The following is a 27,866-nucleotide window of genomic DNA, read 5'->3' on the forward strand; positions in this document are numbered from 1 at the left end:
TGCATGCATTCTTATCAAGCAGACCATTAAAAAAAGACCTGGTTTGTTTGTGCTTTTAGCAATTCTGGAGGATTTTTGGAATTTCATGAAATATGTTTTGAGCCACACACAAGGAACTCTAAGGTGAGAAACTGAATTAAATATTAACCAATTGGGACTGTATTTGAAGGCATTGAATGTGATCCACAGAACTGAACATTGGACAGAAGAATCATTTCAGCTCTTGATATAGCGTTCAGAGACCTGCCCAGGGGCTAAGCATGAGCCATTCGCTTACATTTAATTTCCCATCTGTAAAGTGGGAATAGCAGATGTTAACCATAATGAGGAGAAAATATAATTTTGACATGTATCCACTGCTCCTCTTGTTCAATATGATTCAGCATTCTCAATTTTCATCCATTTTCTCTTTCTTTTGGTATTTTGTAAGTATACAAGTCATGTGAAAGATTGTATTAAGAGTATATTAGAGACTGCTAATTTTATGAAAATATTCAGGATAAATGTGTATATAAATGTTGACTAAAATTCAGTCTCCATGTAATAACGGATGATCATTCCTCAAAATTATTGGCAGTCACAGGCAGATTTGGCTATTATCACGAACCCCAGCCACTTCTTTTCAATTTGCTGCTTTGCAGAGTGAGAAAGGTGACATATAAATTTAATTAATAAGTAAATAAATAAATTTAAAATGGTCACACAAATATGATTTCCAGCAATTGCTTATATGCATTTTATATACAAAGAGAGAAATGCAGGGTCACCCTCACAAGTTTTTCTTTAAATGTAAAATTTCTCTGGCATTTTGGTCTTAATCCAAAAATTCATCAAATTTTGGATATCATGCTTAATCTTTATTAAATGCAATATTGCATCATTTACAGCAGAACAAAATGAAAAGAAAAGGCTACATATGGTGGTTGGTTCTGAAGAACTTAAAATTGCCTAACAAAAATGAAGTTACTGGTATATTTAAATTTTCATAATATATTTAAACATTTAAATTTAAAATATATTTATTTGAATTTGATTTGTGGGTGATTTATGATATTTTAAAGTCCTGGGATTAAATTTGTGAATATTAAACTTTATGGGATGCTTGCTATGATGATATGATATGACAGACAATATCCTGAGTAACATTTACCATTTTTATTGTTCTTATATTGAGAACTCCATAAATTTGCTTAACTTTTTTTTACTGATGTTGCAGAAGTTTTGTACTGAATGCTGAAGAAGTGGTACTCTTTTGTTCATTGAATATCTTAAAAATATAGGGAGAGAAGGGCTCCAGAATTAAGAGCAGAATTTAGTCCATTTTTAGGAGTAGCTGTGGCTGGTTAGGGCAGTGGTATATTAACCATTAAGCAGACTAAGCACGTGCTTAGGGCACCAGGCTCAAAGTTGAGAATATGGCTTCATTTGTACAGTATGTACAAAGGAAGGGGACACCAAGATTTGTCAGTGCTTAGGGCACCAGTGAGCCTTAATCTGGGTTAGGGTTAGACTAGAGAAATGTTCTGACATTCATCCTTCTCAATTCACCTGAGTGTTAGACCACATCATTCCCTTTTTTCCAGAACTTTGAAAATTGCTAATATAGAGATTTCCACCAAAGTGGCGATCCTATCTAAGTATTTATCCATAATTAAGTATCTATGAATTGATTGGGCTTGATTACATTTGTGAGGCACATTGTTGATCTTTTGGCCCTGTCGAGTTTGCACAAGATGTTTTTTCTCTTTTTGCTTGAAGGAGAAATAATAAATGCATCCATTTTCCTTTATAAATTATCTGAACAGTGATGGATTTATCCGAAGTGGAGATAACAATTGAATCGAATATCAACAGCCATTGATAGCCAGCAATGGCTGTGATGAGGTAGTGCTAGACCAGATAAGGGGAGGAATTATACTAAATGCTGTTGGACTCAGTCCTGAGATAATGCTGCTTGTTAGGAAAAGAAAATGAACTTGCTATATTCCAATTTCCACAAAAATTACTTTCCCACTCTCAAATCAGTTCGTGAATCAAATCTCGGCAACTTTTTTTTAAATTGGACTTCAGCTCTGAGAGGGTTCCAAATAATAGTTCTTAGACAAAATCTATACACAGTATTATGGATTACTAGGAAAGAAGCACAAAACAGTGCATTTATCTGAGAAGAAATTATGGCAGAAATGTGCATGCTGTTCAAAACTGCATATCCAATTTAGTGGACTAGGAGAAATATACATAAAATAATATAAACTCCCCACTGATTTTTGTTTGAGCTTGTAAGCAGTAGGAGGACTCTGTTGATCAATAATACCCAATAATTTATGGTGGTTAAAATGAGACCATAGAGATATAATAAAGAATATAGTTTTGCAGGCCCAGAAAGTAATAAAATAATGTGGAAAAAATATTGATCTTTTTTGGTCATTTCTTGTTTTGCTTTATCAAAACATTAAAAGATTATAAAGCGCTCATAATATGTTCATTTTCAATTATTCATAAAATGATAAAGATGTGAAAGAAATGGAAGTTTGTAACTATTACCATATAAACTAGCATGAAATATAAAGCCATTTATCTCAATGTAACTATTACCATATAAACTAGCAAAAAACATAAAGCCATTTATCTCAAAATAGGAAAAATTCACGATAAAGATCAATAATGAAAATAAAAAATAATAATTTTAAGATCTGTTAATATTTCAAATATAAGAAATGAATCTCATGAGAGAACATTTCCTGGGGCAAAAGATATAATGTAAATTGTCCCCTATGTCAATTTTGCCCTTTTGTTAGCTTTTTTTCCCCTTAAAATTATTTCTTTTTGTATCTGTCTGGTACAGCCAAGCTCAAAATCCCGAATCTCTAACTTTCTTTACCTTAAGAGAATGTTACTGGTTTTGTCTGGTGTTTTTTTTTTTTTTGGTCTGTGCATGTTTGTGTGTGTGTGTGTATTGTGTGTGTGTGTGTGTGTGTATCTGTGTGTGTTATCTTTTTGCCTGCAAGCTTTTCTTAAAGTTTTACTTTACATCCCCTAACAATGATGTGAACATGCCTTAGTAACCATTCTGATATGACTGGGTTTTGCCTTCAGACCATTCTCAGCCATCACAGAGAAAACCCTGTTCTTAGACAATTATAACATAAAGTAGTATTTTTCTTTTTATCTCAACAATTATTTTTATTGTGGATAAAATTTACATGAAATTATGTTCCTCTGTTTTAAAAGGATATGGCCGATAACAAACTTACCTGAACAGGAGTCAGCAATAAATCACAGATCTTCAGAGTTCACAGCCTCTATTGATTTCACAATAATTTTCCATTAAGCAAATGAATATTGACTACTCTCAGTTGGATAATATTGGGTCTCAATAATATTGGCTTTTTATTCTTAATACTTGACTTGAACATCTAATTGCAGTATAGATCAATTGATGCTTCACAATATTTGAATGGCACATAATGGAATTTTCAATATTTGAACTTGCTGTCAACATGTCATAAAAAGCACAGAACGGAAGTAGAGCTATAGTCTAAATTAATTGGTATTTATTTATTTATTTCTAATCCATGCTTAGCTATTAAACACAATATAAATGTAGTAAATTGTTTTAATTAGTTTTATTCATATAAATCATTAAATTAATATTTTCTGTTATTACATTGAATTAATCATTTAAAATGTATATAATGAACATGAACAGTATCTGGATGTTAGTAGGCAATATGTAATGAGCTCAGTCCCATTTCTCTACATTTGATAATTAGCAGCATAAGAAAAGGGGAGGAAAGAGCAAGATCAGAACATTCACTGTGTTTAAATCACAGTGAATGTTCTGATGTTCAACTCTGTCAAACTCTGACATTTTAGAATCTTTTCTAAAAAGAACATATTTGAACACAAACAAATGAGCATGTGTTCAGTAACTAAAACAAGTTTTTAAAAAAGGTAAAGATTTCCCTGTCAGTTTTGTCCAGCTCTAGGGCACATTGCTCATCTCCGTTTCTTGACTGAAGAAGCCAGCATTGTCTGAAGACAATTTCCATGTCATGTGGCCAACATGGCCATATGCCAAAGATGCACAGAACACTATTGCCTTTCCACCGAAGTGGTACCTATTCATCTACTTGCATTTTCATGTTTTCGAACTGCCAGGTGGGCAGGAGCTGGGGCAAGTAATGGGAGCTCAACCCTTTGCATCGAGCTCTGGGTCTCCAATCTGGGCTGCTAGCTCTCCAGCTGACAAACTGAACACCTTTAAAACAAGTGGTATTCATTATCCTTTTTATTTGACCAGATTTGTGATATGAATTAGTCTGACAATATTTATATTAAAAAGCAGGTTATGAATGGCTGTTGTCATATTGTTGCTGTCTTTATACCACAGCTCATCTAGGTTCATAACTTTTAACTAGACTGTTGAAAGAAAACTGATACATGAACATCTTCCAGTCATTCCTCAAACTTAGCTAAAGAGCTGCAAACTCAACAGGGTTATTTCAAAACTTTGGGGCCACTTTTATGTAGGACTAAAATAGTATTACTAAATTAATGGCATCTTGACATCTAACCCATGTTTAAAATATTGGGGGACATTCCCGTCCTGAAGATTACTCTCACCATAAGCATAACCAAAGACATTCTTGAAATGATCCCATTTAAGTCGACATGAAATCACATGTTTAAATGTTTAAAGCCAGCCTTGCTTGTATTTATTTCAGAGACAGGATGGGACTATGTGAAAGCAGAAACCTGAGAAGCAGGAAAGAAAGGAAGAATTCTCTATATAGACAGAAACCTCAGACAGCCATGAAAAGGAAAGTTCCACCACCTCTACCACCGGTAAGTTTTAATCTTCAAGAAAGAGTAATTTAAGAACTAAAATTCTGTACCCAGGCAAGGTTCAGAATCAGATGCCTATGTTTTAGAGGCTGAGTCCAGTTTCCAAAAAGAAAAGAATTCTCCATCTGGCTATCAATCTTAATCTCCATCTATCAGCTATGAATTTCACCTTGTTTCCTCTAGAACAGGGGTGTCAAACTCAAGGCCCAGGGGCCAAATCCGGCCTGTGGGGTACTTAGATCTGGCCTGTGGAGCTGTCCTGAAAACAGTGAAGGACCGGCCTGTGGCACTTCTCTGCCAGCAAAAATGGAGCTTGCAAGGGCCATGCTCCATTTTCACTGGCAGAGGGTTGCAGGAGGCTGTCGCAGCCAGAGGTGGGACTCAATTTATTTTACTACCGGTTCTGTGGGCGTGGCTTGGTGGGCATGGCAGGGAAGGATATTGTAAAATCTCCAGTCAGAGGTGGTATTTGCTGGTTCTCCGAACTACTCAAAATGTCTGCTACCAGTTCTCCAGAACTGGTCAGAACCTGCTGAATACCACCTCTGGTTGCAGCCAAACACGGAGTTTAAAAGCCCATTTTTGCTGGCAGACTGCTCAGGCCACTGCAGGCACACACACACACCCCAACATGAATGAAGTCATGCTGGCCATGCCCACCCTGGCCATGCCCACCCCGGCCCCCTGAGATCAAACACAACCCTGATGCGTCCCTCAATAAAATTGAGTTTGACCCCCTTACTCTAGAAAGATTTCTCATTACAATTCTCAATCATTCAGCTAACATTTAGCATTCATTTCAGGCATAGTCCCTGCTGGGCTTGATCAAAGTTCCATCTAATCCAGCAGCTTGATCATAATAATCAAACAGGTGCCTCCAGGATGCCTTAGAGGCAGGAAAGAAATTAGCCTCTGTCAAATGGTAATCAACAGCAGCCAAATTTTCAATCAGATCAAATTTTTTATTACTCTTTCTTCAGCTTTAGTTGGTATCCAAAATACAGGACCGGACTCACAGTTTCAACACAGTATGCAAAAATCAGGATATCAGTGTCACATAATGATGGTAAAAATATGAGTCCAGAAAATGATTAAAATGTCTGTTATTTCTGAACAACCCTGGAATTAAAGGAAATTGTATCCAAGAAGATCTGAAATGCAGAGAGAATATGTCCAGATGTGCAGGCATACCTATCTTTCCTCACCACTGGCTGGACAGCTAAGGCTAATGAATTAATTTTAATAATACTGATAGTTCTCAACTTACAACCATTTATTTAGTGGACATTCTAAGTTACAATGGCACTGAGTCACAACCATTTTTCACATTTATGACTGTTGCAACATCTCCATGATTACTGCGCCCGCCCTGCTTTATGACGTTACCATCTGAAAATGATCACCTTTTTACAAGAAGTCAAGATTTACTTTAAGAATTTTTTTAGGCAGAAAGGTCATAAAATGGGGCAAAATTCACTTAACGAATATCTTGTTTAGAAATTTGGGCCCCAAGTTTGGTTGTAAGTTGAGATCTACTTGTATCTCCCCATCCTCGATTACGTAATCCCATCCTCGAGTAAGTAATGTAAAAGTTTCTGTTCAATATGGTTGTTTGCTGATCATGGCTAAATTTCAGCATACATCTAATATTTCAAGAGGGAAGTAATAGTAGTCTCCCAGTTGTTATTAGACATCAACTTCCATCAGCATCTCCTAACCTGGTCAGAAGTGAGGGATGCTGGAAACTGTAATTCAGTCAACTCCAAAGAGGCCCAATTTGCTCTCTTCAGATAAACAGATGGCTTCTGCTATTAACTGGAATGAGCAAATTCTCAGCAGGCTGAATTTTGCTCCCAGGACAACATTTGGTAATAGAATTATATACAAATGTATCCTTGACATCCAATTTCAATGCAATTAAGTAATGCTTGGCTTCTCCTTTTAATTTCTTCCAAAGGGCAAGAATTTATCCATCACTTCTGCTGACCAACTTGGAAAAGGTAAAAAGGATTTATGTCTTTCTTTCTGGATATTTATTGTGGATTCTTACCGGATGATACTTAATGATGTCAATTGCACGAATAAAATAACATGTAATGACATTTAAATAAAAGAGGGCAATAAGAACAACTTTACTTATTAATATATCTATACTCTTCTACATTACCCATCTCACTTAAATAAAAAAGAGAAATCAGAGTTAGGAACAAAGTTAAGAACAATGCATTTGAGTAATGGCTATTTCCTGCAATATGAAAATAATTCCTGAATTTGGCTTCTTATGAAATATGCTTTTGAAAGATGGAAAAGTTTAATAAATGGTTTTCTAGAGAAACTGAACATACAACTGACAAGTGAAAAACATCATTAGCAACATGTACTATGGATTAAGGGGAGAAAGGGTGTAGACATTAGCTTCTCACAGGGAACTAGGTAAATACTACTTTTGTTTGCAAAATGCTGGTGAGCATGTTTCCTCCTTCCCCTATTCAATATTTTAGCTTGCAAAATGACCTGCTTCTGTCCCTAAATCCAAAACAAGAAATACACAGCTCTGTTCTCACAGAGCTATATATTGTTCCAGAGACGTGTGACCTTACATTGAAAAGGAGAAGTTTGCAAGTGTTTTTAATTGAAAAGGTCAGACAAAGTGAGGTTTAGAAGTATCTGTCTCATGAGTGCCTATATTTAGAAAAATACCCTGTTCACCATCCATTAAATAACCAGTAAGTGCTTAAATGATAAAACATTTTTTCTCTTTTATTGCAGAGCAGGGATGGGAGGGAAATTAAGCTTAATGAGATCAAGTCTGTATTGAACAATTACAACTAAAAAGCAGAGGTTATGCTTATGAGGATGTGGCTGTCACTGTCTCATCTCATGTCAGGTCACACTCAAGAATATAACTCACTCATTCAAGAGGTGGAGGGATTAGAAGACTGCAATTATATGTTGAAGAGAAGATCAAAAGTCATTATATTTCATAACTGTAGTGTTTCTTCTTTCTTTCTACTTTCTTTATGTAAAATTCTTAATAAATATAAGGACAAAGTACATAAATAGAAAGCAGAACATAAATGAGATGATCTTAATCAGGAGTGGGATTCTACCAGTTTGCACCTATTCTCTAGAACAGGTTGTGTTAATTCTAAGCAGTTTGGAGAACCAGTTGTTAGGCGAAATTACTGGCCTAATCCTGTAAGGAAGGCAGGAAGGAAACATTCTGGTGTTGCTTACAGAAACTGCCTCTCCGTTAACCCTTATTACATTCTTGGCAGGACTAGACTTCCTGTCTCAGGAACTTCTCTGGAGTATTTTTCCTCTCCTTTGCTGGTACTTTGCTTGTGTGAAGTGACCATTCAAAGTTACAATGGCACTGAAAAAAGTGACTTATGACCATTTTTCACACGTACGACTGTTGCAGCATCCCCACAGTCATGAGAGGCCAGGCGAGGAGATGCGTGCCTCGATGTGAGTGATATTGAGTTGGCCATGCCCAGCCAATAACATGATCCCCAAACCATGCCCACCAACTTAGCCACACCCACAGAACCTGTTGTTAAAAAATTTGAATCCCACCCCTGATCTTAATAATCCCCAACACAGAGAACATTTTGTTGAAGAAAGCAAAAGCATGGGGAGAAACCATTTTAGCAAGCATTAGACTGATTCCATTGTATTTTTTATAACTTGATATACTGTATCTCAGTTTATGATAATTTCCCCAGAATCCTTCAGTCCTTTCTTAATAGCTGCCCCATATGACTGGAATCTTTCTTATATCTTAATTGTTTCTCAGTGTTTTTTTTTTTTATTTTACTACAGAGATTGGTAGCCTGTAGGCCTCCAACATCCATCAGCCCCAGCAAGCACTCTGCTGGCTGAAAATGGGCCGTGCGGCTCATTTCCAGCCTGTTTTCCAAGCTGTTTTGGGGCCATTTTCCGGGCCATTTTTCAGGCTGTTTTTGGGCCATTTGGGGGGCATTTTTGGGCTGTTTTTTGGGCTGTTTTGGGGTGATTTTCAGGCCATTATTGGGGGCTTTGGGAGACCACTTTTGGGGCATTTGAGGGGCCATTTTCACACCATTTGGGGCTGGTTTTGGGCCATTTTTCAGGCCTTTGGGGGCCATTATCTGGCTATTTGGGGGCATTTTCCAGGCCATTTTTGGGCCCATTTTTGGGCTGTTTGGGGGCCCATTTTCAGGCCATTTTTTGCTGGTAAAGTGCTACAGGAGGCCATGGAGGATCAATAAGGGGATGTGCATAAGTCATCCCTGTCATTGTATTTTCTTTTTTTAATTCTTGTTCTTGTTTTTTGTTTGACAAATTCTAATAAATAAATAAATAAATAAATAAATAAATACGAGGTGCGTGGGGCTTGTTTTAGCCATCAGAGGTACTGCAGGCCAGTCCTTTGATGTTTCAAGGCCAGCCCACGGACCTTGAGTTTGACACCCATGTACTAAAACCTCCTCCCCTTGCCTCTATTTTCTCCCCTTTCTCTGTGCTCTTCTAATTCCTAGATTTAGGTAATATCCTTAAATATCCATTCTGTCTTTGAAAGTCTTTTGTACAATGATGTTATGATAGTGGTTATGATTACTACCATTCAACATCTCATCATAATTATTGAAAAAAATGCACAATTTCAACATACAATATTTTCAGAAATAATGGAAGGAAGGAAGGAAGGAAGGAAGGAAGGATAATCATAGAGAAGGAGGAACTGGACTGAACACATCAAATTGTTCTTTTCAGACTATAGTCTGGGGCCAGTAGACATATAAATAATCCCCTTTCCTCTGTTAGTTTGCAGTGTGATGCAAAATCTACAGAGAAGATACATACATGTACCAAAGGTGATTTTTTTCCTCAAAAGGTAACTGGACTTTCTTGGTTTATTTTTTCCTATGAAAACATTTCACTTCTTATCCAAGAAGCTTCTTCAGATTTGATGCTCTTGGATGAGAAGTGAAACATTTTCATAAGGAAATAACCAATAAAGTCCAGGTGTGTTTTGAGAAAAAAAGAACTTTTGAGACAACTATGTCCTGGATGATTGAGAATCTCCATAGACATACATACATATAGGCTCTGTGCTTTCTAGGGTCACATTGGAATAGACAAAAAAAAGGGGGGGGGGGAGAATTGGAGAAAATGCAGATAATTCTGCAGTCCAAGAGTATGTGTTTATTCAATGCTCTTTTTTACAGTTTTCTTCTTTACTTAGAACTTAGAATAACTTTATTGTCATGTTGAATGTACACTAATCGGCATACATTAAAATGAAATTTCATTGCATACAGCTCTCAAAGGGTCTCCACCTCCAGTATACACTACATAAACATGACTAAATAAATAAATACATACATACATACATACATACATACATACATAATTATGCAGATACCCACATATATTATATGACATGGAGAAGCAACAGTCTAGTTTGGATGTATACATGTACGTGGCAAGAAAAACAAATCTTTCAAGTTTACCAGGCGGATGGCATACGGAACAAAGGTGTTACATAATCTGGTAGTCCTGCTAGAAATACTTTGAAACCACTTCCCAGAGGGGAGCATCAGAAACAAACCGTAAAGTAGGTGTGTGGGGTCTCTAACAATGCTTTGAGCTCTAAGCACATAGTGCTTATAAGCAATATCCTGAATGACAGGAAGTGAGTTTCCTATAATCTTCTTGGCTGTCCTTACCACTCTAAATAGACTTTCTCTGTGAGGTACTGCAGCCACCAAACCAAACAGTGATGCAGTTTGTTAAAATGCTTTCAATTTTGTCTCTTTATGAGACTGCTGACTGGTAATATCTTATTAGCTTGTCCAGAGTTAATATTTCTTAGCTGTTGCTGGTCCCAGTAAAGAAACACTGTAGGGTAATTACTCCTTTTATTATTATATTTCTTATAAATATTTTTATTGCTTTTTAAAAATATGACAGTAAATTGCTCTGTAAGCAAACAGGAATTAAACCATTACTGGATTTCCTTGGAACTAGCTATATAAGGACCGGTTTTAGGAACGTTATAGCCAAGTGAAAGCTTATTATTAAAAGACTATTAAGCCTTGGTCATTCAGGCCCCACTCTGGTTTTGTCTAATAAGGAATAGGATTTGAAAACCCTCCTGATTTAACTGAAGTTTTGAGTCATTCACCTACTTCTTTTTATATTTTATTCTAGACTCAATTAATGTTTTCTGTTTGTCTCATGCTATAGGCAAGAAATATGTAATAGCACAATATGATTTCATCTCTATGAGTGATCGAGATCTGTCTTTGACTGTGGGAGAAAAGTTTGAAGTCTTCGGCAGGTAAGTACACTCATCAGCTTTTGACTGATTTCATCATGCCCCAATATTTCTGTTCTCATCAGTTGCAGAAAAATACTTCTCATATACTTCTCAGAACAGAAAGAAAATGCCTGTATTATGCTTGCTTTGTTCATCTGCATCTGACCTGAAACATACTCTGGTTTCTCGTCAGATTGTATAAATCTTTCACTTTTACTAAAGATTTCCTTGGAGAGGAACATTTATGAGTCTTTTACTAATTTTTTGAGGCAAGAGCCATAGTGGTGCAGTGGTTAAAAAGCAGTATTGCTGGTTAATTCTACTGACTGCCAGCAGTTCAATTCTCAGTGGCTCAAGGTTGACTCAGCCTTCCAACCTTCTGAGGCCAATAAAATGAGGGCCCAGATTGTTAGGGGCAATATGCTAATTCTGTATCCTTATGATTTATATTGACCGTTTCCTAGTATGATTTGATTGCTTATTGTACCCTATGACTATTACTAAGTGTTGTACCTTATGATTCTTGACTCTTGATTAATGTATCTTTTATTTTATGTATACTGAGATAATTTGCACCAAGACAAATTCCTTGTGTCCAATCACACTTGGCCAATAAATAATTCTATTCCATTCCATTCCATTCCATTCCATTCCATTCCATTCCATTCCATTCCATTCTATTCTATTCTATTCTATTCTATTCTATTCTGTTCTATTCTATTCTGTAAACCATTTAGAGAGGGCTTTAAAGCACTGTGAAGTGATATATAAGTTTAAGTGCTATTGCTATTGCCGCTCGGGATATGTCAGAAGAGATTTCAAGAAACTGTCCATTCCTCCCAGTGCTAGTCAGCCATAATAATCATAAGGCCATAATAGCCACTTGCAGGCCTCTGCCCTATAATAAGGCCTCATAAGGCCTCTGTCCTATATGTAAATTTATCCTATTTAAAGTGGATTAAAAGGAGCTTAATTCTTTATTCAGATTTATTTATTTATTTATGTTGTATTTTGTTCACAGTGAAGGGGAGTGGTGGTTAGCAAAATCCCTCACTACTGGAAATCAGGGCTACATTCCTAGCAATTTTGTAGTCCACATCAACAGCATGGAAGAAGAAGAGTAAGTCTGAGACACCCAGGAAACTGAGAGATGGAGAGCTCTTGATATTTTTGTGATGCATGCAAATAATTTATCTCTGATATCTTGTGGAAATTCTAGGTGATATCTAAGCCTGTTTCTTGCCATCATAGTCTTTACACAAGCAATTATCAGATCCATGGGTGCATGTATATATATATATGCATATATGTTTGTGCATATGCTTCCTCTGTTCATTCTCTTCCCCATTCCTTGGCCAGCAGGGAGGTCCTTCTGATGATGTGTCCAGACTTAGACCCAGTCCTCAACCTCAGTCCCATCCTTCTTCTCTTATTATTATTCAAGTCTTCTTTTAATAAGATCCATATAATTATTTTTTTAATTTATGAATGTAACCTAATATTTCTTATTTTTTGTCCCCTTACATAGTAGCTTCTATTGGTTTGTTTCCTTGCTATGAAGACAATGAATATTGTTATGCTCATTGGTTTCATTTGAGTTTTTCCCCAAAGTATACAGTTGACATCACAAAAAACTAGAGTAGAAAGTGATAAGATTAATTGGTCTGTTGGCAAGGAAAAAAGTGAAAAAACTGTGTTATTAATGGCTGATTCAGGAATGTGGCTGACCCTATAAGGGACAGGGACCAATTAACAAAAGCAATCATATGGATATTTATTGTATGCATCTGCATTTAATTTAATACAACTTATCCCAGAAAAATGTGTGTGGGCTATACAACTACAGATTTAAAGGATAAACACAGGGAAGCAAAAGTGAAATAAAAATGAAAGTGAAGAGAAAGCTGTTAATTTAAAAAATGGAGAATTTTCAGGAGACATTTAATATATTCCTCTGAACAAACCAGTGCAATTGCCTATTAAGTTTAAACATTTCAATACAAAACATATAAAAAATAAATTGTTAAGATTACATAGCATTAAATAACATTTTTGAACTTCTGAATTCACTATAAAACTTAGTGAAAAGCCAGGGGAAAACAGTTATAATATGCAATTTTCCACATTTCCAGGCTTTTTAAAAAATAATTGCTCAAGTGCAATGTTTTTCACACTCGACATGTGTGAATGTCAACTCTCAAAATTCCCCAGTCAAGTTTGAAGTTGCCAAGTCTGAAAAAAAAAAAACCTGCTCTAGTTAGAATCATTGTATAAAAAACTTGCTCTTTCTTTTTCAGATGGTTTTTTAAAGGCCTTAACAGAAAAGATGCTGAACGTTTATTAATGATGCCTGGCAACAGTGTAGGCTCATTTTTGATAAGGGAAAGTGAAAGCGTTCCAGGTAAGAAGTTGTAAAATTGTTTTGTATATAAAGGTAAAACTTGCATGAGACGCCCAGATTAGGGATTACATCGTGGAAATAAAAACAACAACAATATGTTATTTTTTCATTTGGATCTTCTCCACAGATAGCAGTCTAGCGATTGTTTAAAGATGTCTGGGGAAGGGCAGGTGGCAAGATCATTTGCAGAGCTTTTATGAGAATTATTCTAATTCTTCGAGGGTAAAATCACTCAGATTTAGCTAGAGTGAAAGGTTGTGACTTGTCAAGTACTGTTGAGATGACTGAACCAAGGCCTTGTGTGGATTGAGTTTGAGTCTGTCATTCTTGAAGATATGGACATAGAAACCTGTTTATTCAATTTTGCTTCCCCCACCAGCCAGCATTTGATTGGGTATATTTAGTAATATGATAGAGTCAGTAGTCCCACCTTTTTTTTGAAGGTGATGGTATATCCCCCCTCAAGATGCTGTCATTGAACCCAAGAGTTCTAAATAATTTTCATCCAATTTCCAATCTTTTTTTTCCCTAGGGATGGTTGTTGAGAAGAAGGTTTGACTGTGAGTCCAGATGGCTCTGGAGAAAATTATCTAAATCCTTTTTAGTTCAGTTTCAGACAGGAAAATAATACAGAAACAGCATTGATCAGGCTTGTTGGTGGCTTCTGGTAGACCAGCTCAGGGATGATGTGACTGTCTTAGCTTTCTCTGATTTCTTAGTGGTTTTGATGCATTCCATCATAATGTCATTCAGGACCACATATGAGGATTAGGAATGATGGACATTCTGCTATGGTGGTTCTCCTCTCTTCTTCCAGGCAGTATTGGTGAGATGGTAAGGGGAGGGAGAGAGATCTGGCCCAAAATTCTTGATGTGGGCACTATAGAAATTATATAATGGGCTGTCAGAATAACCTTGAGGAAGAAGAGGAAGAGTCCAGGCAACAGACAGATTCCAAAGGAGGAGTGGAATTTGAGAAGCATCTCAGACTTCATTATAGTTCTCTTTAGGATAAATGTGGGGAGGGGAAATGCACACTCAGAATTGGCTTCTTTTTCAACTTGTAAATTTTATTAAGTGGCATAAACTTTTGTGAGCTGCAGTTTACCTCACAATCTGCCTGATTTTGGCTTACCATAGTTAATCTCTTCCCACAACTTCAAGGGGAGGAGAGCTCACTTGCAGAATTTGAGTTTAGCTAGTCTAGAGAAAAGAAGGACTAGGGAGGACATGATAGCAGTATTCCAATATTTGAGGGCTGCCACAAAAAAGAGAGGGTCAACTTATTTTATAAAGTAACAGAGGGTGGGACAAGAAACAGTGGATTGAAACCAATTAAGGAGAGAAGCAATCTAGAACTAAGGAGAAACATCCTTATCCTAACAGTGAGGACAATTTAATTAGCGGAACAGTTTGCCATCAGAAGCTGTAGGTACTTCATCGCTGAAGATTTTTAAGAAGAGACTGGATAGTCATTTGTCTCAAATGATATAGGGCTTCCTGCTTGAGCAGGGGGTTGGACTAGGAGACCTCCATGAGCCCTTCCAGCTCTATTCTGATTGATATATTAATTGATTGATCATAGAATATGTTGCTTTGCAAAGAGGGACGAAATGGAAATGGTCAGGAGTAGAGGAATTCTCTGCCTCTATCTGTTCCAGACCAGCAATGATTAACTGAATATTCTCATTAAATGACATGAATGATATATGAGCATATTTGGATGGGTTGTACAGAAGAATCAGGATTCAGAAGAATTTAACAAATATCTGGTCTCCTTTTCATTGTCCGGTGCTTTGTCCCGAGTCACATAAATCTGATCCTGTATTCTTATGTTGCTAAAAATTCAAAAGTACTTTCCTCTAGTTTGGCACCCTTCAGACAAGTTGACACTTCACTTCCCAGTATGCTGCAGGTACTGGAAATTCTGAGATTTGCTGGCCTGGAAGGTACATGTTGGATGGAATAGCCTCTCTATGGTACACTGTTTCTTCTGGTGGCACAATTTAAGCACTAATAAATAATTCCCCCTTTTTTCTTGTTCCAGGTGCATTTTCACTTTCTATTAGAGACATTATCTCTCAAGAGGATATTGTTAAGCATTACAAAATCTCCACTATGGACCAAGGTGGATACTACATCTGTCCCTGGATTACATTTTCTTCTTTGCAAAAGCTTGTCAAGCATTATTCCAGTAAGAATATTTCTGAAACCTGACAGATTCATACTTAATATGACAGAACAGAACAGAACAGAACAGAACAGAATAGAATAGAGCAGAGCAGAGCAGAATAGAGCAGAATAGAGCAGAATAGAATAGAATTCTTTGTTGGCCAATTGTGATTGGACACACTAGGAATTTGTCTTGGTGCAAATGCTCTCAGTGTACATAAAAGAAAAGATACATTCATCAAGAGTCAAGAATCATAAGGTACAACGCTTAATAATAGTCATAGGGTATCGTAAGGATACAAGCGACAAAGATACAGTTATACGGTTACAAGTGGGAGGGGATGGGTGATAAGGAGTGATGGGAAGATTAATAGTAATAGTAGTGCAGACTTTGTAAATAGTTGGACAGTGTTGAGGGAATTATTTGTTTAGCAGAGTGATGGCGTTTGGGAAAAAACTGTCCTTATGTCTAGTTGTTCTGGTATGCAGTGCTATATAGCAGTGGTCCCCAACCTTTTTTATGCCGCGGCCCGGTACGGCATCAGCTGGCGCCGCCATCTTGTTTTGATGAAAAAGTGCTTCCGGTGAGCTTTCTACCGGAAAAGCTCACCGAAGCACTTTTTCATCAAAACAAGATGGCGGCGCCAGCAAACCAGCTCCGGTAGGATTTGTTCCATGGACCGGTGCACGGTCCGCGGACGGTGGTTGGGGACCCCTGCTATATGGTGTCGTTTTGAGGATAGGAGTTGAAACGGTTTATGTCCAGGATGTGAGGGTTCTGTAAATATTTTCACAGCCCTCTTTTTGACTTGTGCAATATATAAGTCCTTGATTGAAGGCAGGCTGGTAGTAATTGTTTTTTCTGCAGTCCTAATGCAGTCCTAAAGCAGAGAATGTCTCATAGAAGCAGAACAATTTAGCTTAAGTTCTGTAGGTTCCTTGTAACATATGAAGAAAGCGGAACAGTTTGCAAAGTAAGCGAGTTCAGATTGCCCAAAGTCAATGGAGAGCCAAGAGTTGAGATGGCCAATGTAAGCATATGAAAAAAAGTATCGATTTTATTATTTTTTAAATTGATTTTGATTAGATATTTAAAAGTACAATCAAGAAAATAAAACAAAAAAAGACAAATGAAACATTAAATTAAATAAAATTCAGTTTAAAAATCTGGCTGTAGCTTATAGATTTATAGATTAACAGAGTTGGAAGGGACCTTGTAGGTCATCTAGTCCAATCCCCTGCCCAAGCAGGAGACCCTACACCATTTCTGACAAAGGGCAGTCCAATCTCTTCTTGAAAGTCTCAAGTGATCTAGATCTACCTAATTAAGATCTACCTCTACTAATTAAGACCTTAGATCTACCTAATTAAGTCATCAATATAATATGAACTATAACTCAGAACAGGAAATTGCAATAATTTCTACCTAATCTAAGAAATCTATCCTTGATGAGCAAATCAAACCCAGACTTAAATGTTAACTTCTTATTTTTAGAGAAACCCAAACTTTATATGCTGTAAAAGCCCATGAATAAAATTATAGTCCAAAAATAGTTTTCATCTTGCGCTGAATTTTGCATTAGATTTGTTTTTCCAGATACCTGATTATTTTTTACTTTGTCCTGTACTCCCAAAAATTATTTGACTATTCCCCTTCCAATTCTCTAAAAGGTGGAGGAACTGGAAATCCATTAGTGCTACCCCAAACATATTGTCTGTTAGTTGCAAAGACTGCAATGAGGACAAGACTGAGAAACTATCAGTTTGCATTAGTATTTTTCGCATATATATCCTACCTGCATAAGTAATATCACTATAGAACAGCAGATTTAAATAGTTCATGTTCTCTTTATATAAAGCATGAAGCAAGTGATCTCTCATGATGAGGAGGAGGAGGAAGAAAATGCATTTCATGTATTTCCTCCCATTGCATAGTGTTTTTGGTATCAGGGTTCTTCTATTAATGTTATGAAAGGATTAAAAGCTTTAGAGGGCAAGGTGATGAAGCAAAATGTGAAAATCTCTGCTGATCTCAATTCTTTCCCTACCTTCAGGAAAGGGATCTGAAAGTTCTCTTTTTTCCTTAATTTGGGAGCAGAGATTATTTTTCCAACCTCAAAACTATAGGGAACTGTCCAACTGATTTTTGTTATCTCATTCTCTGAAAATTTACCTTTGGTTTGTCCTATTTTCTCTTTGTGTCATCCTGCACAGCTAATGATAATGGTTTGTGTCAGAGCCTAAGATATCCATGCAAGTCTCTGACTCCACAAATACCCTGGGCTACTGATGAATGGGAAATCCCACGAGACACTATAAAGCTCATCAAGAAACTGGGAGCAGGCCAGTTTGGTGAGGTATGGATGGGTAAGTTAAGACTGACACTATAACCTCCATAACTTAATGAAAGCCTTTATATACTCATTAGTATATTGTGCCTACTCCTTTTACTTCTACTCTTTCTCAAAAATATCTAATTAAAAGAGAAAGAAAAATGTTTGGTACTCCCCACTCTACCTATCAGCTCTTAGCAATAGCACTTAGACTTATATACCGCTTCACAGTGTATACCTCATCCTTATTCACATTGGCTGAGACTGCTGGGAAATATAGTTCAGCAAGAAATGAAGGCCCAAATGTTCATGACACCTGCCCTAGAATTTCAATATTGAGCATAGTATTTTCATATCTCCTCCCAGGAACAAGTACGTGCCCAATAGCAATAGCACTTGGACTTATATACCACTTCACAGTACTTTTACAGCCCTCTCTAAGTGGTTTACAGAGTCAGCATATTGCCCCCAACAATCCGGGTCCTCATTTTACCCACTTCAGAAGGATGGAAGGCTGAGTCAACCTTGAGCCTGGTGGGATTTGAACTGCCAAATTGCAGGTAGCTGGAAATCAGCAGAAGTAGCCTGCAGTGCTACACTCTAACCATGGCTCTTACTTTTCATTTGAAGGCATGTGAAGAGGAAGTAGTGTACTGCATGAAGATCTTAGGTTTCTATTTGGTTTCAACTTTGTAAAGTGCTTACAAAAATGGCAAAATTACATTAAAATTACGTTAAAATAATGCTACCAGATCAGAGCTTCCAGATCTTTCCCCAAGACTGAGAGAAACTGAGATTGGAGCTTGAAGACAGTGGTATTGTTGTAGCAAAGAAGATTGGTTTTATTTTTGCTTGAATTGCTTTTTGATCTTATCGTTTTTATGTTGCTTCATTTCATACAACTGTTCCAAGCCAGCCAGAGTTGTGTTTCTTAAATAAATCATCCTGAATTTCCTGATATAAAACTTAACAAGCAAATAAAATAAGGGTCCAGTTTCAATCCGTGGTATTTTTGGTTAAAGAAAAAAGAATCAGACAGCAGTGGGTGGGAAAATGATCAGCCACAGCCATAATACATATAGCTATGCGAAAGTAATAAGCAGTCTGGCCTGATAAATGGCCACATCCTCAGATCCAAAATCTTGCCATACAGCACAATCAAAAGAAAAGCTTTTAATGAGGAAAATGTGGCCAATAGGATCTCCTCCTGTTTGGGAGAATTTATAATTCCCTGTCCACTTTCAAAACTTCCCGTGGTTTAAAAAGACCTTACCCTTCTTTTGTTTCCTATGAAAACTTGATGGAAATTTTGACACTCTTATTCAGCGGTTTGCTCCCAAAAGGTGGCTGGGCAGACTTGGAATGTTCTGTGGGCTGCTGATTTTAGGTTTGAGAGCCAACATTTCCCCACAAACCTAGTTGTGTTTTGTAGAATATTACCTGATAGTCATTAATTCCCCCCCCTTTTTGCAGGTTATTACAAGAACAATGTGAAGGTTGCAGTCAAGACATTAAAAGAAGGCAGCATGGACCCCAATGCCTTTTTGGCTGAGGCCAACTTGATGAAGAAACTTCAGCATAACAAGTTGGTTCGATTGCATGCTGTGGTGACCCAGCAGCCAGTTTATATTGTAACAGAATACATGGCCAACGGTAAGTATGTCTTGTCAATCATTCTAATGGCTATCTATCAGTGCTCTAGATATGAATTAAACAGGCCAAATCAGATTATAGGGGCATTTTTTTATCAAGCATTTGTGATTTGTTTAATGAGCCTCAAATATTCGGAGCAGTCTATTTTCCTTGCTCTTTCAGCACAGGTTCACAGTTCAAGCAACTATTGAAATAAGTCTGTATGCTATTGTTGCAAAGTGGAAATTGCCACAAAGACAGCATGGCTGTAATTCTTCCATCCTTACCTTTGTTCGTATTTCGGGTACAGAAACTCTGTTGTTAATAGAGCCCCATTTTGGGGAAAACATCTAGTCTTTTTTCCCCTTTTTTTCTCCAGCCATTTTTCAAGGAGGGATTGAGTAATGTTGACAATATAATTAACTAATCCAAGGATCTGCCATGGGCAGGCTACACTGATAGTAAATTTATTTGCATATATACACAAAAATTTATTGAAGAATCAACAAATCTAGTAATATGATAATGCAACCACTACAAAATCACTTAAAAACTTATTTTTTTAAAAAATCACTAATTAAATGGTATGATTGTCATCCCTTGGCAAGAATCACAGCCTACCATATTATCACATCCAGCTTTATGAATATTTATTTCAACCAAAATGTCCTTATATTTTTATTGCTGTTTTTATTTTTGAATAGGAAGCCTGCTTGATTTCTTGAGCACCAGTCAAGGGAAGAATCTGTCTCTTGCAAAACTGATAGATTTCTCCGCTCAGGTAAATTATTTAATACTCTAATGGTACAAAGTCTTACTATTTTCTCAACCTAGCAATTATATAACAATAGAATCCCCAATCACTATCAATCTACCTTTTTTAAAAGAGAAAAAAGATGTGTGGGAGAACAGGGGGAAAAGGTAACACGGAGAAGCATATAGGCTGCAGACAGAGAGGAAAGAAGGGAAGGGGAAGGGAGAGGAGAAGAAAGGAGAGGAAAGTGCTTAGGAACTGAAGGGAAGGAAGCAGGTGAGCACAGATCTGAAACGGTACAAGACATTAGATTGATCCCCTATACACGATGGGCAGCAAAGCATGTCAGATTTGACATAACTTGGCACCACCACAAGTTGCTCTTGGCTTAAGGAGAAAATACTGATACAATTAGGAAGAACTTAAGGGCATCTCATGGAAGAGCTGAAGACAAGTTGATTGCAACATCTTGAGAACATGAAAAAGCAAAGATGATGCCATGGGATGTTTCTGGTATGAATAGATGCAAGTGGGGAGTAGCCCAAAGCAGAAGTGATTGACAGATAGATTAGTTGGTAGACAAAAAGAAATGGAAGGCATGGCCAAAATGACAGAATGTGAGGGAGTAGTGAAGGAAGACAAAGAAAACATTGTGTTGAAGGGGTACACATGAGAGACAAAAGAAAAACAAAAGAAACAGCAAAAACAATAATAAAAACAAGACACAGAGAAGCTATTTTCCTCATCCTGAGATGTAAATTCCAGCAGATAATCTCTGAGGGAACGTGACTGTGAGCCCGAAAAAGAGGTTTCCTGGCTATTGTGTCATATTTGAAGATTCAGTCTCAATTTTATGTATTAAATTTACATGCCATTCATCTCCTTGATAAGGTGATTCTCCCTACCCTACCATGACGCTCACTGAATGGCCATGGAGAGATCACCGTTTGAAAGCCAGACATACCTGACAATGCTGTGATAAAGATTGAATGCAGAAGAAGCCCATAAAATACTTTTTTGAGTTCTTTCTATGAAATATAAAGCACATATGGATTTGAAATGCCAGTTTACCTCAAATTGTTTCCCTGCATCAGGAACACAGCACATACTAGCAGCAACTGACCACCAAATGTAGGTCTAATAGCAAATGTCATCACAACAGTGTTATTTGTGTAAATAGGCTCCAGGCACATCCAGTGATGACCGCTTATTTTTTCGTAAAAGTTAAAATTAGAAGGCTATCAATGCGTACTTGGTCCTGTGGTCAGCCTCACTAGTGCACTGAGAGGAAACCAGATTGCAACCTTTATCACACTGAGGTCAGGACAGGAAATAACACTCTTCTGGGTGCTCCATTTTCCACTGAGATGAGCAGCATTTGAACGAAAAGCAAATCAACTTAAGCATATGACATAGTTGTGGAAAATATGTCTCATATCCTTTTTGAAACTGTGTGATAAAAACCCCTAACAAATCTGTATGGAATAAAAAATGTAGTGTCCCTTTAGTTAAAAATAAAAATAAAAAGCCACCAGGATGTTTGCTGGCAGAAGATCTTGGATTGCATCTTCGTTGCTAATACAGTAGGAAAAATCACTTCAGTCATTTTCAGTAAAATGCCTGGCTTAGCAAGAGCAAAAAATGACCAGCGTTTTCATTTCTAGAAACAGCAAAGAAAGCCAAAAGGCTTTTTCTGTTTTGGAATTCACTCTTACTCAATTTTCCATTTTTTAAAAGTGTTTTTTTTTTTTCCAAATGGATCTGTTAAGGACAATGGCAGTCAAAAATACACATTAGTAAAAGTAGTAAAAAAGAGTAAAAACTGTAAATTTGCAAGCTGATGCAGAAATATGATGGAACCAACTTGCAATTACAAAAAAAACTAAGACAAATAGAAATATATGGCTTTTTTTGTTGTTGTTGTTAGTTCCTCATCAAACCCAGAAACTCTTCTCTCTATTGAGCAGGACAACCTTTGGATCTTTTCACCACCAGATATGTTCATTGTTGACTTTATTTCTCCTAGATTGCTGAAGGGATGGCATACATTGAGAGAATGAACTTCATCCACAGAGACCTCAGGGCAGCCAACATTCTTGTCTCAGAGTCCCTTTGTTGCAAAGTTGCTGATTTTGGCCTGGCTAGACTCATAGAGGATGAATATCTTGCACAGGCAGGTTAGTGAAACTTTGTGGTAAAAGAGATAGAAATGTGGGTCAAATTCCACTGAACAAGAAAAGTCTGGAGACAGGGGTGGGATGCTACCGGTTCGGCCCGGTTCTATAGAACCTGTAGCTGTGAAGAGCAGCTGACACCCAACCAGTTCGGTGTTTGGCCCACCCGCCTGCCCGAGCTCTAGGCTTTCCGTTATTCCCTGCTTTTCCCTCCTCAGCTGTTTTGCGCGGCACAGCTGAGGTTGAAAAAGCAGGAAACGAGGATTTTCAAACACTTCGCACCAGAGCACAGCACTTGTCAGCAGCACAGCTGATGATTTCTTGCAAAGGCTGCACACACGATTGTCCGCAGTTCGGAGAACTGGCAAATCACTCCAGTGGCTGGCCCCTCCCCTCCCAGCCACTCACTCCTTAACTAGCATGCAAGCCATCCAACTTGCCTGGTTTGGTAAGTTGCTATTTTTTCTTTTTCCGGACCATCAGCTGTTCTGCTCTGCCAGGAGATTTAGATTAGCCAGAAAGCAGGAAATCCTTGGACTGAAGCTTTTCAGTGCAGACCCAGGTAGCTGATTGCACATAGATAGATCTCTAAGTTAACCAGTGATTCTGTGCGCAACTCAATCTGCCTGCCTTGCCTGCTTTGGGGTAAAAGTTGCTCTTTTTTAAATAAAAAAAATTCAATATTTACATACCGGGTGTGTTGTGAGTTAATTTTATGAGTTTGCTTGCAAGCAAATTTTATGTGACAGACTCAGGTAGCCGATTGCAGATAGATAGATCTCTAAGAGAATCTGTGATTCTGTCAGCAATTCAATCTGCCTGCCTGTTTGCCTGCTTTTGGGCAAAAGTTTCTCTTTTTTATTAAAAAAATCAATATTTACATAAATATTTATAATATTTACATACAAGCCATGCCCACCCAGTCACATGACCACCAAGCCACACCTACAAATTAGGCCACACCCACAGAACCGGTTGTTAAGAAATTTGAATCCCACCCCTGTCTGGAGGTAAAAGATTTGCTTTTTTGTGCACAAGGATTAATACCTGAGTGGTATTTCCATAATCCAGGCTCTGTGCTCTTAGCAATATAACTGAAGTTTATGCTACTTTAACCAGTCCACAAAAGAATGCTGCTTGGTTCCAATCATAGAAAGACAGCATAAATAAAGGACTATTTTACTCTATTCCCAAAATTAATTCCTTCCTTCCTTCCTTCCTTCCTTCCTTCCTTCCTTCCTTCCTTCCTTCCTTCCTTCCTTCCTTCTTTCATGAACTGTCTAATATACAACCACATGCACAGCTAACTTTCTGTTACTTCTCATTATCTCCCATATGTCCTTCTCTGAGTTCTCTCCCTTTATCTTAAAATGAGATAAAGGCCTGGTTTTGTATTAAGACTGTATATCCAACTCTCTCAAATTTGTTTTTTTTAAATATGGCTCTGCTTCTAAATGCATAGTTTGAAGTTGCAAAAAAAAAAAAAAAAAGTGGAAGGTAAAGAGATTTTTAAAGCTTTTTGAGTTTGCTTCAAAAGTACTTGTAATTGAGGAGAAGAGAATTAATTTATAAACAGTCTCATTACACAGCTCTGTATGGTATAGAAATAAAATCATAATATAATTCAAATTCAATAAAATACATTAAATCGCAAAATAATATTGTTAGTGACACAGATTTTACTTTGGCTACTAATCTCTATGGCCCTCCCAGAACACACAGATGTTAACCATTCTACAGAAGGTTGTAACAGTGGGGCGATTCTTGTCTTGATGGGTGGGCTGTTCCAAACAAGAGGAAAACCAATGAGAAGGCTCATCTCCAGGGTCCTTCCTGTCATATCTCTGGAAAAAGCAGGTTGCAACCCAGGAGTCCTGGATTCATGGCTCCTGCTGGGAACAGCAGATGGGCAGAGGCCTCAGTCAAGAGGACTTTGTCTATTTGCCCTTCCACATCATCTAAACATGGTACACCCAAGATGATCACCCATACCTAAGCCACCTTGCTATTGGATTATTACAATTTCCTCTAAATGGAACTGCCCCAGAAAACCACCTGGAAATTTCAGCTGGCATAGAATGGAGCTGCCCATGTACTTACTGGACAATTGTGGTGTGTCACATAATGCTGTTACTATAAAAGCTACACTGGCTATTAATTTATCTCTGAATGTAAGTCAAAATGCTGTCTGTTACCTATAAAGCAATATTAGGAAGTTTGCCTCTTCCTCCTCCCCAGAGAATTTCTGTCCCGTTTTTTATAGGCATGCATGTGTATTACTTTCAGTAAATTAGTTAATGCCAGAAAGATTGTAGGAGAGGGGAAATGATTATATTGCTAGGACAAAAGATTATTGGAAGATTTGTGAAAGCTTGGAAATAGCCTGAGTGTTTCTTATAGTCCTATATATTAAAACAGCCTAGATATGGGGAATAGAAAGACAAACTGTTTCTATTTATCTATCCCACCACATTTATAGCCATCATTATTATATATTGGTTAGGTATCTAGTACATGAGAAGTAATATTCAAATACACTGTATAAAATAATAAATAGTCAGATATTGTTTAGCATAGGATTTGAAATAGCTGACCTTGAGAAGAGAACATATCCTTCTTTATCTGACCCAATGTACCTACCGTCCTTCCTGCAGACCTAAAATATTACTTGAGAAGTGATTTTGGGATAGAACTGAGATATGCAAAATCTAGTGCATGTAAGCTCAAAACATAGCCTTAACTCCTAAATTTTATTTGATACGGTGATTTGTCATTGTGTCCTTCCTTGATCTGAGAGAGAATGATTGGCTTTGTGTCTAAGGCAGGACTAGAATTCACATTCTCCTGGTTTGTAGCCTGATGCTTTAACTAATGCACTGAACTGGCTCTGATATATTGGCTGCACTAAATTGGTCAATGCATAAATAAATTGACCAACTAGGCTCACTTTCAGTGTTGAACTTCTTCACATCCCCAAATATTAATCAGTATCAGTGAACTGGTCAAGTGTTCCTGATTTGGCATATTCACATTTTTGGTCATATTTCCACCAACTTGGAATTATCCAGTTTAAGCGAAGAAACTCAAAATAGATATTCTGAACCAAATTATGCTTTGAGGTTTTCATTTTAAATGACTTTTTTAATGGCAGGTGCCAAATTTCCTATCAAATGGACAGCGCCAGAAGCAATTAATTATGGACTTTTCACAATCAAATCTGATGTCTGGTCCTTTGGAATTCTTCTCACTGAAATTATTACCTACGGACAGACTCCCTATCCAGGTAAGGCAGGCTGCAATCTAACACCCTTCACTACTTTGAACCAATGCTTCTGTCTGATTCTTCCACTATGGGTAAACGCTCAAAAGGATTATTGTTGGGTTAATTGTTCAGCCCAGTACTAGACAGCTTTTCATCATTGTATATTTATTTGTTTTACTAATTTATTTGTATCTGTGTAAGGTGAGTTGGACTGAGAGAGAGTAACTAGCCCAAGGTCTAAGCTGGGACTAAAATTCATAGTCTTCAGCTTTCTAGCCTGATTCCTTAACCACTGGCTTCAAATATACTTCAGTTGCCTTCAGATGCATTTCAAATATCTCATTTACTAATTCAGACTCAAATGTGTTTGAGTTGAATTTCATCAGGTGCTTGGCCTTTATTTTTAAGGGGTTTGTTGGCTTTTTTCATGAAACAGATGGGATATGCACGCATTTACAAAGCTGAATGGAAAGCAGGAACATGAGAACTTAATAAATAACTATAACTGTCACCACCAGCACACAAGCACACACAAACACACTTAAATGTTAATGCTTCCTGCTTAGAAAATCTTACTTTTGAACAGATTTGGAGAACACATGAGCCATGAGCCACCAGGAACTCAAAACAGTTGGGTTGTTTCAGAATTCCAAATGCATGCATGAATAATATATAATTTTGATCCCATTGTAAATCAAGAACTACCTGTGCATTACATGGTTTATGTCTACTTTAATTTTTCCTTTTCTTCCCAATAGCTATGATGAATCATGATGTTATCCGGCATATAGAACAGGGCTACAGGATACCTTGTCCAGAATCATGCCCCTCTAATCTCTATGCAATTATGTTAAAATGTTGGAAGGATAACCCAGAAAATCGACCGACATTTGAATACCTCCAGTCTACTCTTGAAGACTTTTATACAGCCACAGAAAAACAGTATGAAATGGAACCCAAAAAGTCCTGACCTTTGTTCTTCAGAGCTACAGTTTTTTAAAATCATAGCATGGAATAGTTGGGGAGAATTTCCTCTTAGCTGCACCTTGCAAAGTTGTTCCAAGTCATAGAACTAAAGACATAGCCATTTTCTGAAGCTCTATTTACTGCATGTCCTTGCCTGGCTTTGGTTTCACCACCCAGTGAAAAATAATGTAAACCATCAAGACTGGATTTAGAGAAGAAAGAACATGAAACAAGAATAAGGTCTCATTCTCATGTTTCCCGAATGCATGTCCATGCCAATTGCTCTGGAATGGTACATTCTGCACTATGAGAAAGAATCCAAAGTATGGTGTAAGTTCAGTCCAGTTAAAATCAATGTTTCCATTCAGATTGCCTCTGGAATTAGAGGTGACCATTAAAATCAAACTGGTGAATCAAACTTATTCAGTTCAGTGTTGTGGCTCACTTCATCAAATGCATGAAGTGGCTAAACAGAATTATCTCTGTCATAAATGAGAGAGAGGGAGAGGGAGAAAGATGTAGAATATAAATTGGGGTGGCATCTAGGACAACTCACCACAGCCAACTTCCCATGGGACAACTCAACATGGGATTAGTTCCAGGGGTGGGATTCTACTGGTTCTGACCAGTTCTATAGAACCAGTTGTTATGATTCTGTGCAGTTCAGAGAACTGGCAAATCGTGCCCCTGGCTGGCCCCACCCTTCTCCAACTGCCCCTCCCCTTCCTGCCCAGTCAGTCCTTATCACGCATGTGCAACATTGTGCACATGCCCAACTTCACTGACTGCATTCTCCTCCACCCAGTCACTCCTTAAGGTATTTATTTTTTCCCCTCCCAACGATCATCTGTTCCGATGATCAGCTGTGCCAGGATCCCCCTCGCTGTCTTACTGCTTCACCCAGGAGGCTTCCCTCAGACGCAGGAGGTCAAAAATGGAGTGCGGGTGGTACTTTTTGAGAGCAAAAACACCCCACAGGAGGCTTCCCTGAGGCCCAGGGGGCCAAAAAATGAGGGG

The 27,866-nt window shown here is 37.5% G+C and overlaps 1 protein-coding gene and 1 non-coding gene across 2 annotated transcripts; both read left to right on the forward strand.

Annotated features, from left to right (window-relative positions):
• Positions 1 to 27,776, forward strand: BLK (BLK proto-oncogene, Src family tyrosine kinase). Its single transcript, XM_026686010.2, has 13 exons — positions 1 to 123; positions 4,728 to 4,848; positions 6,806 to 6,848; positions 11,083 to 11,176; positions 12,177 to 12,275; positions 13,453 to 13,556; positions 15,604 to 15,750; positions 17,943 to 18,095; positions 19,535 to 19,714; positions 20,398 to 20,474; positions 22,474 to 22,624; positions 25,773 to 25,904; positions 26,642 to 27,776. Exons 1-13 carry the CDS (start codon positions 86 to 88, stop codon positions 26,851 to 26,853), a joined length of 1,551 nt encoding a protein of 516 aa, XP_026541795.2. The 5' UTR covers positions 1 to 85; the 3' UTR covers positions 26,854 to 27,776.
• On the forward strand, positions 11,329 to 11,444 carry LOC113424363 (U5 spliceosomal RNA). Its single transcript, XR_003372489.1, has one exon. It is a non-coding gene; the product is annotated as a U5 spliceosomal RNA (small nuclear RNA).
• Positions 27,777 to 27,866: the final 90 nt, after the last annotated feature.

Source organism: Notechis scutatus, chromosome 1 (assembly GCF_049901735.1).
Source record: "Notechis scutatus isolate UNSWTSFEM ecotype Mainland chromosome 1, rNotScu1.2, whole genome shotgun sequence".
NCBI lineage: Eukaryota > Metazoa > Chordata > Lepidosauria > Squamata > Elapidae > Notechis > Notechis scutatus.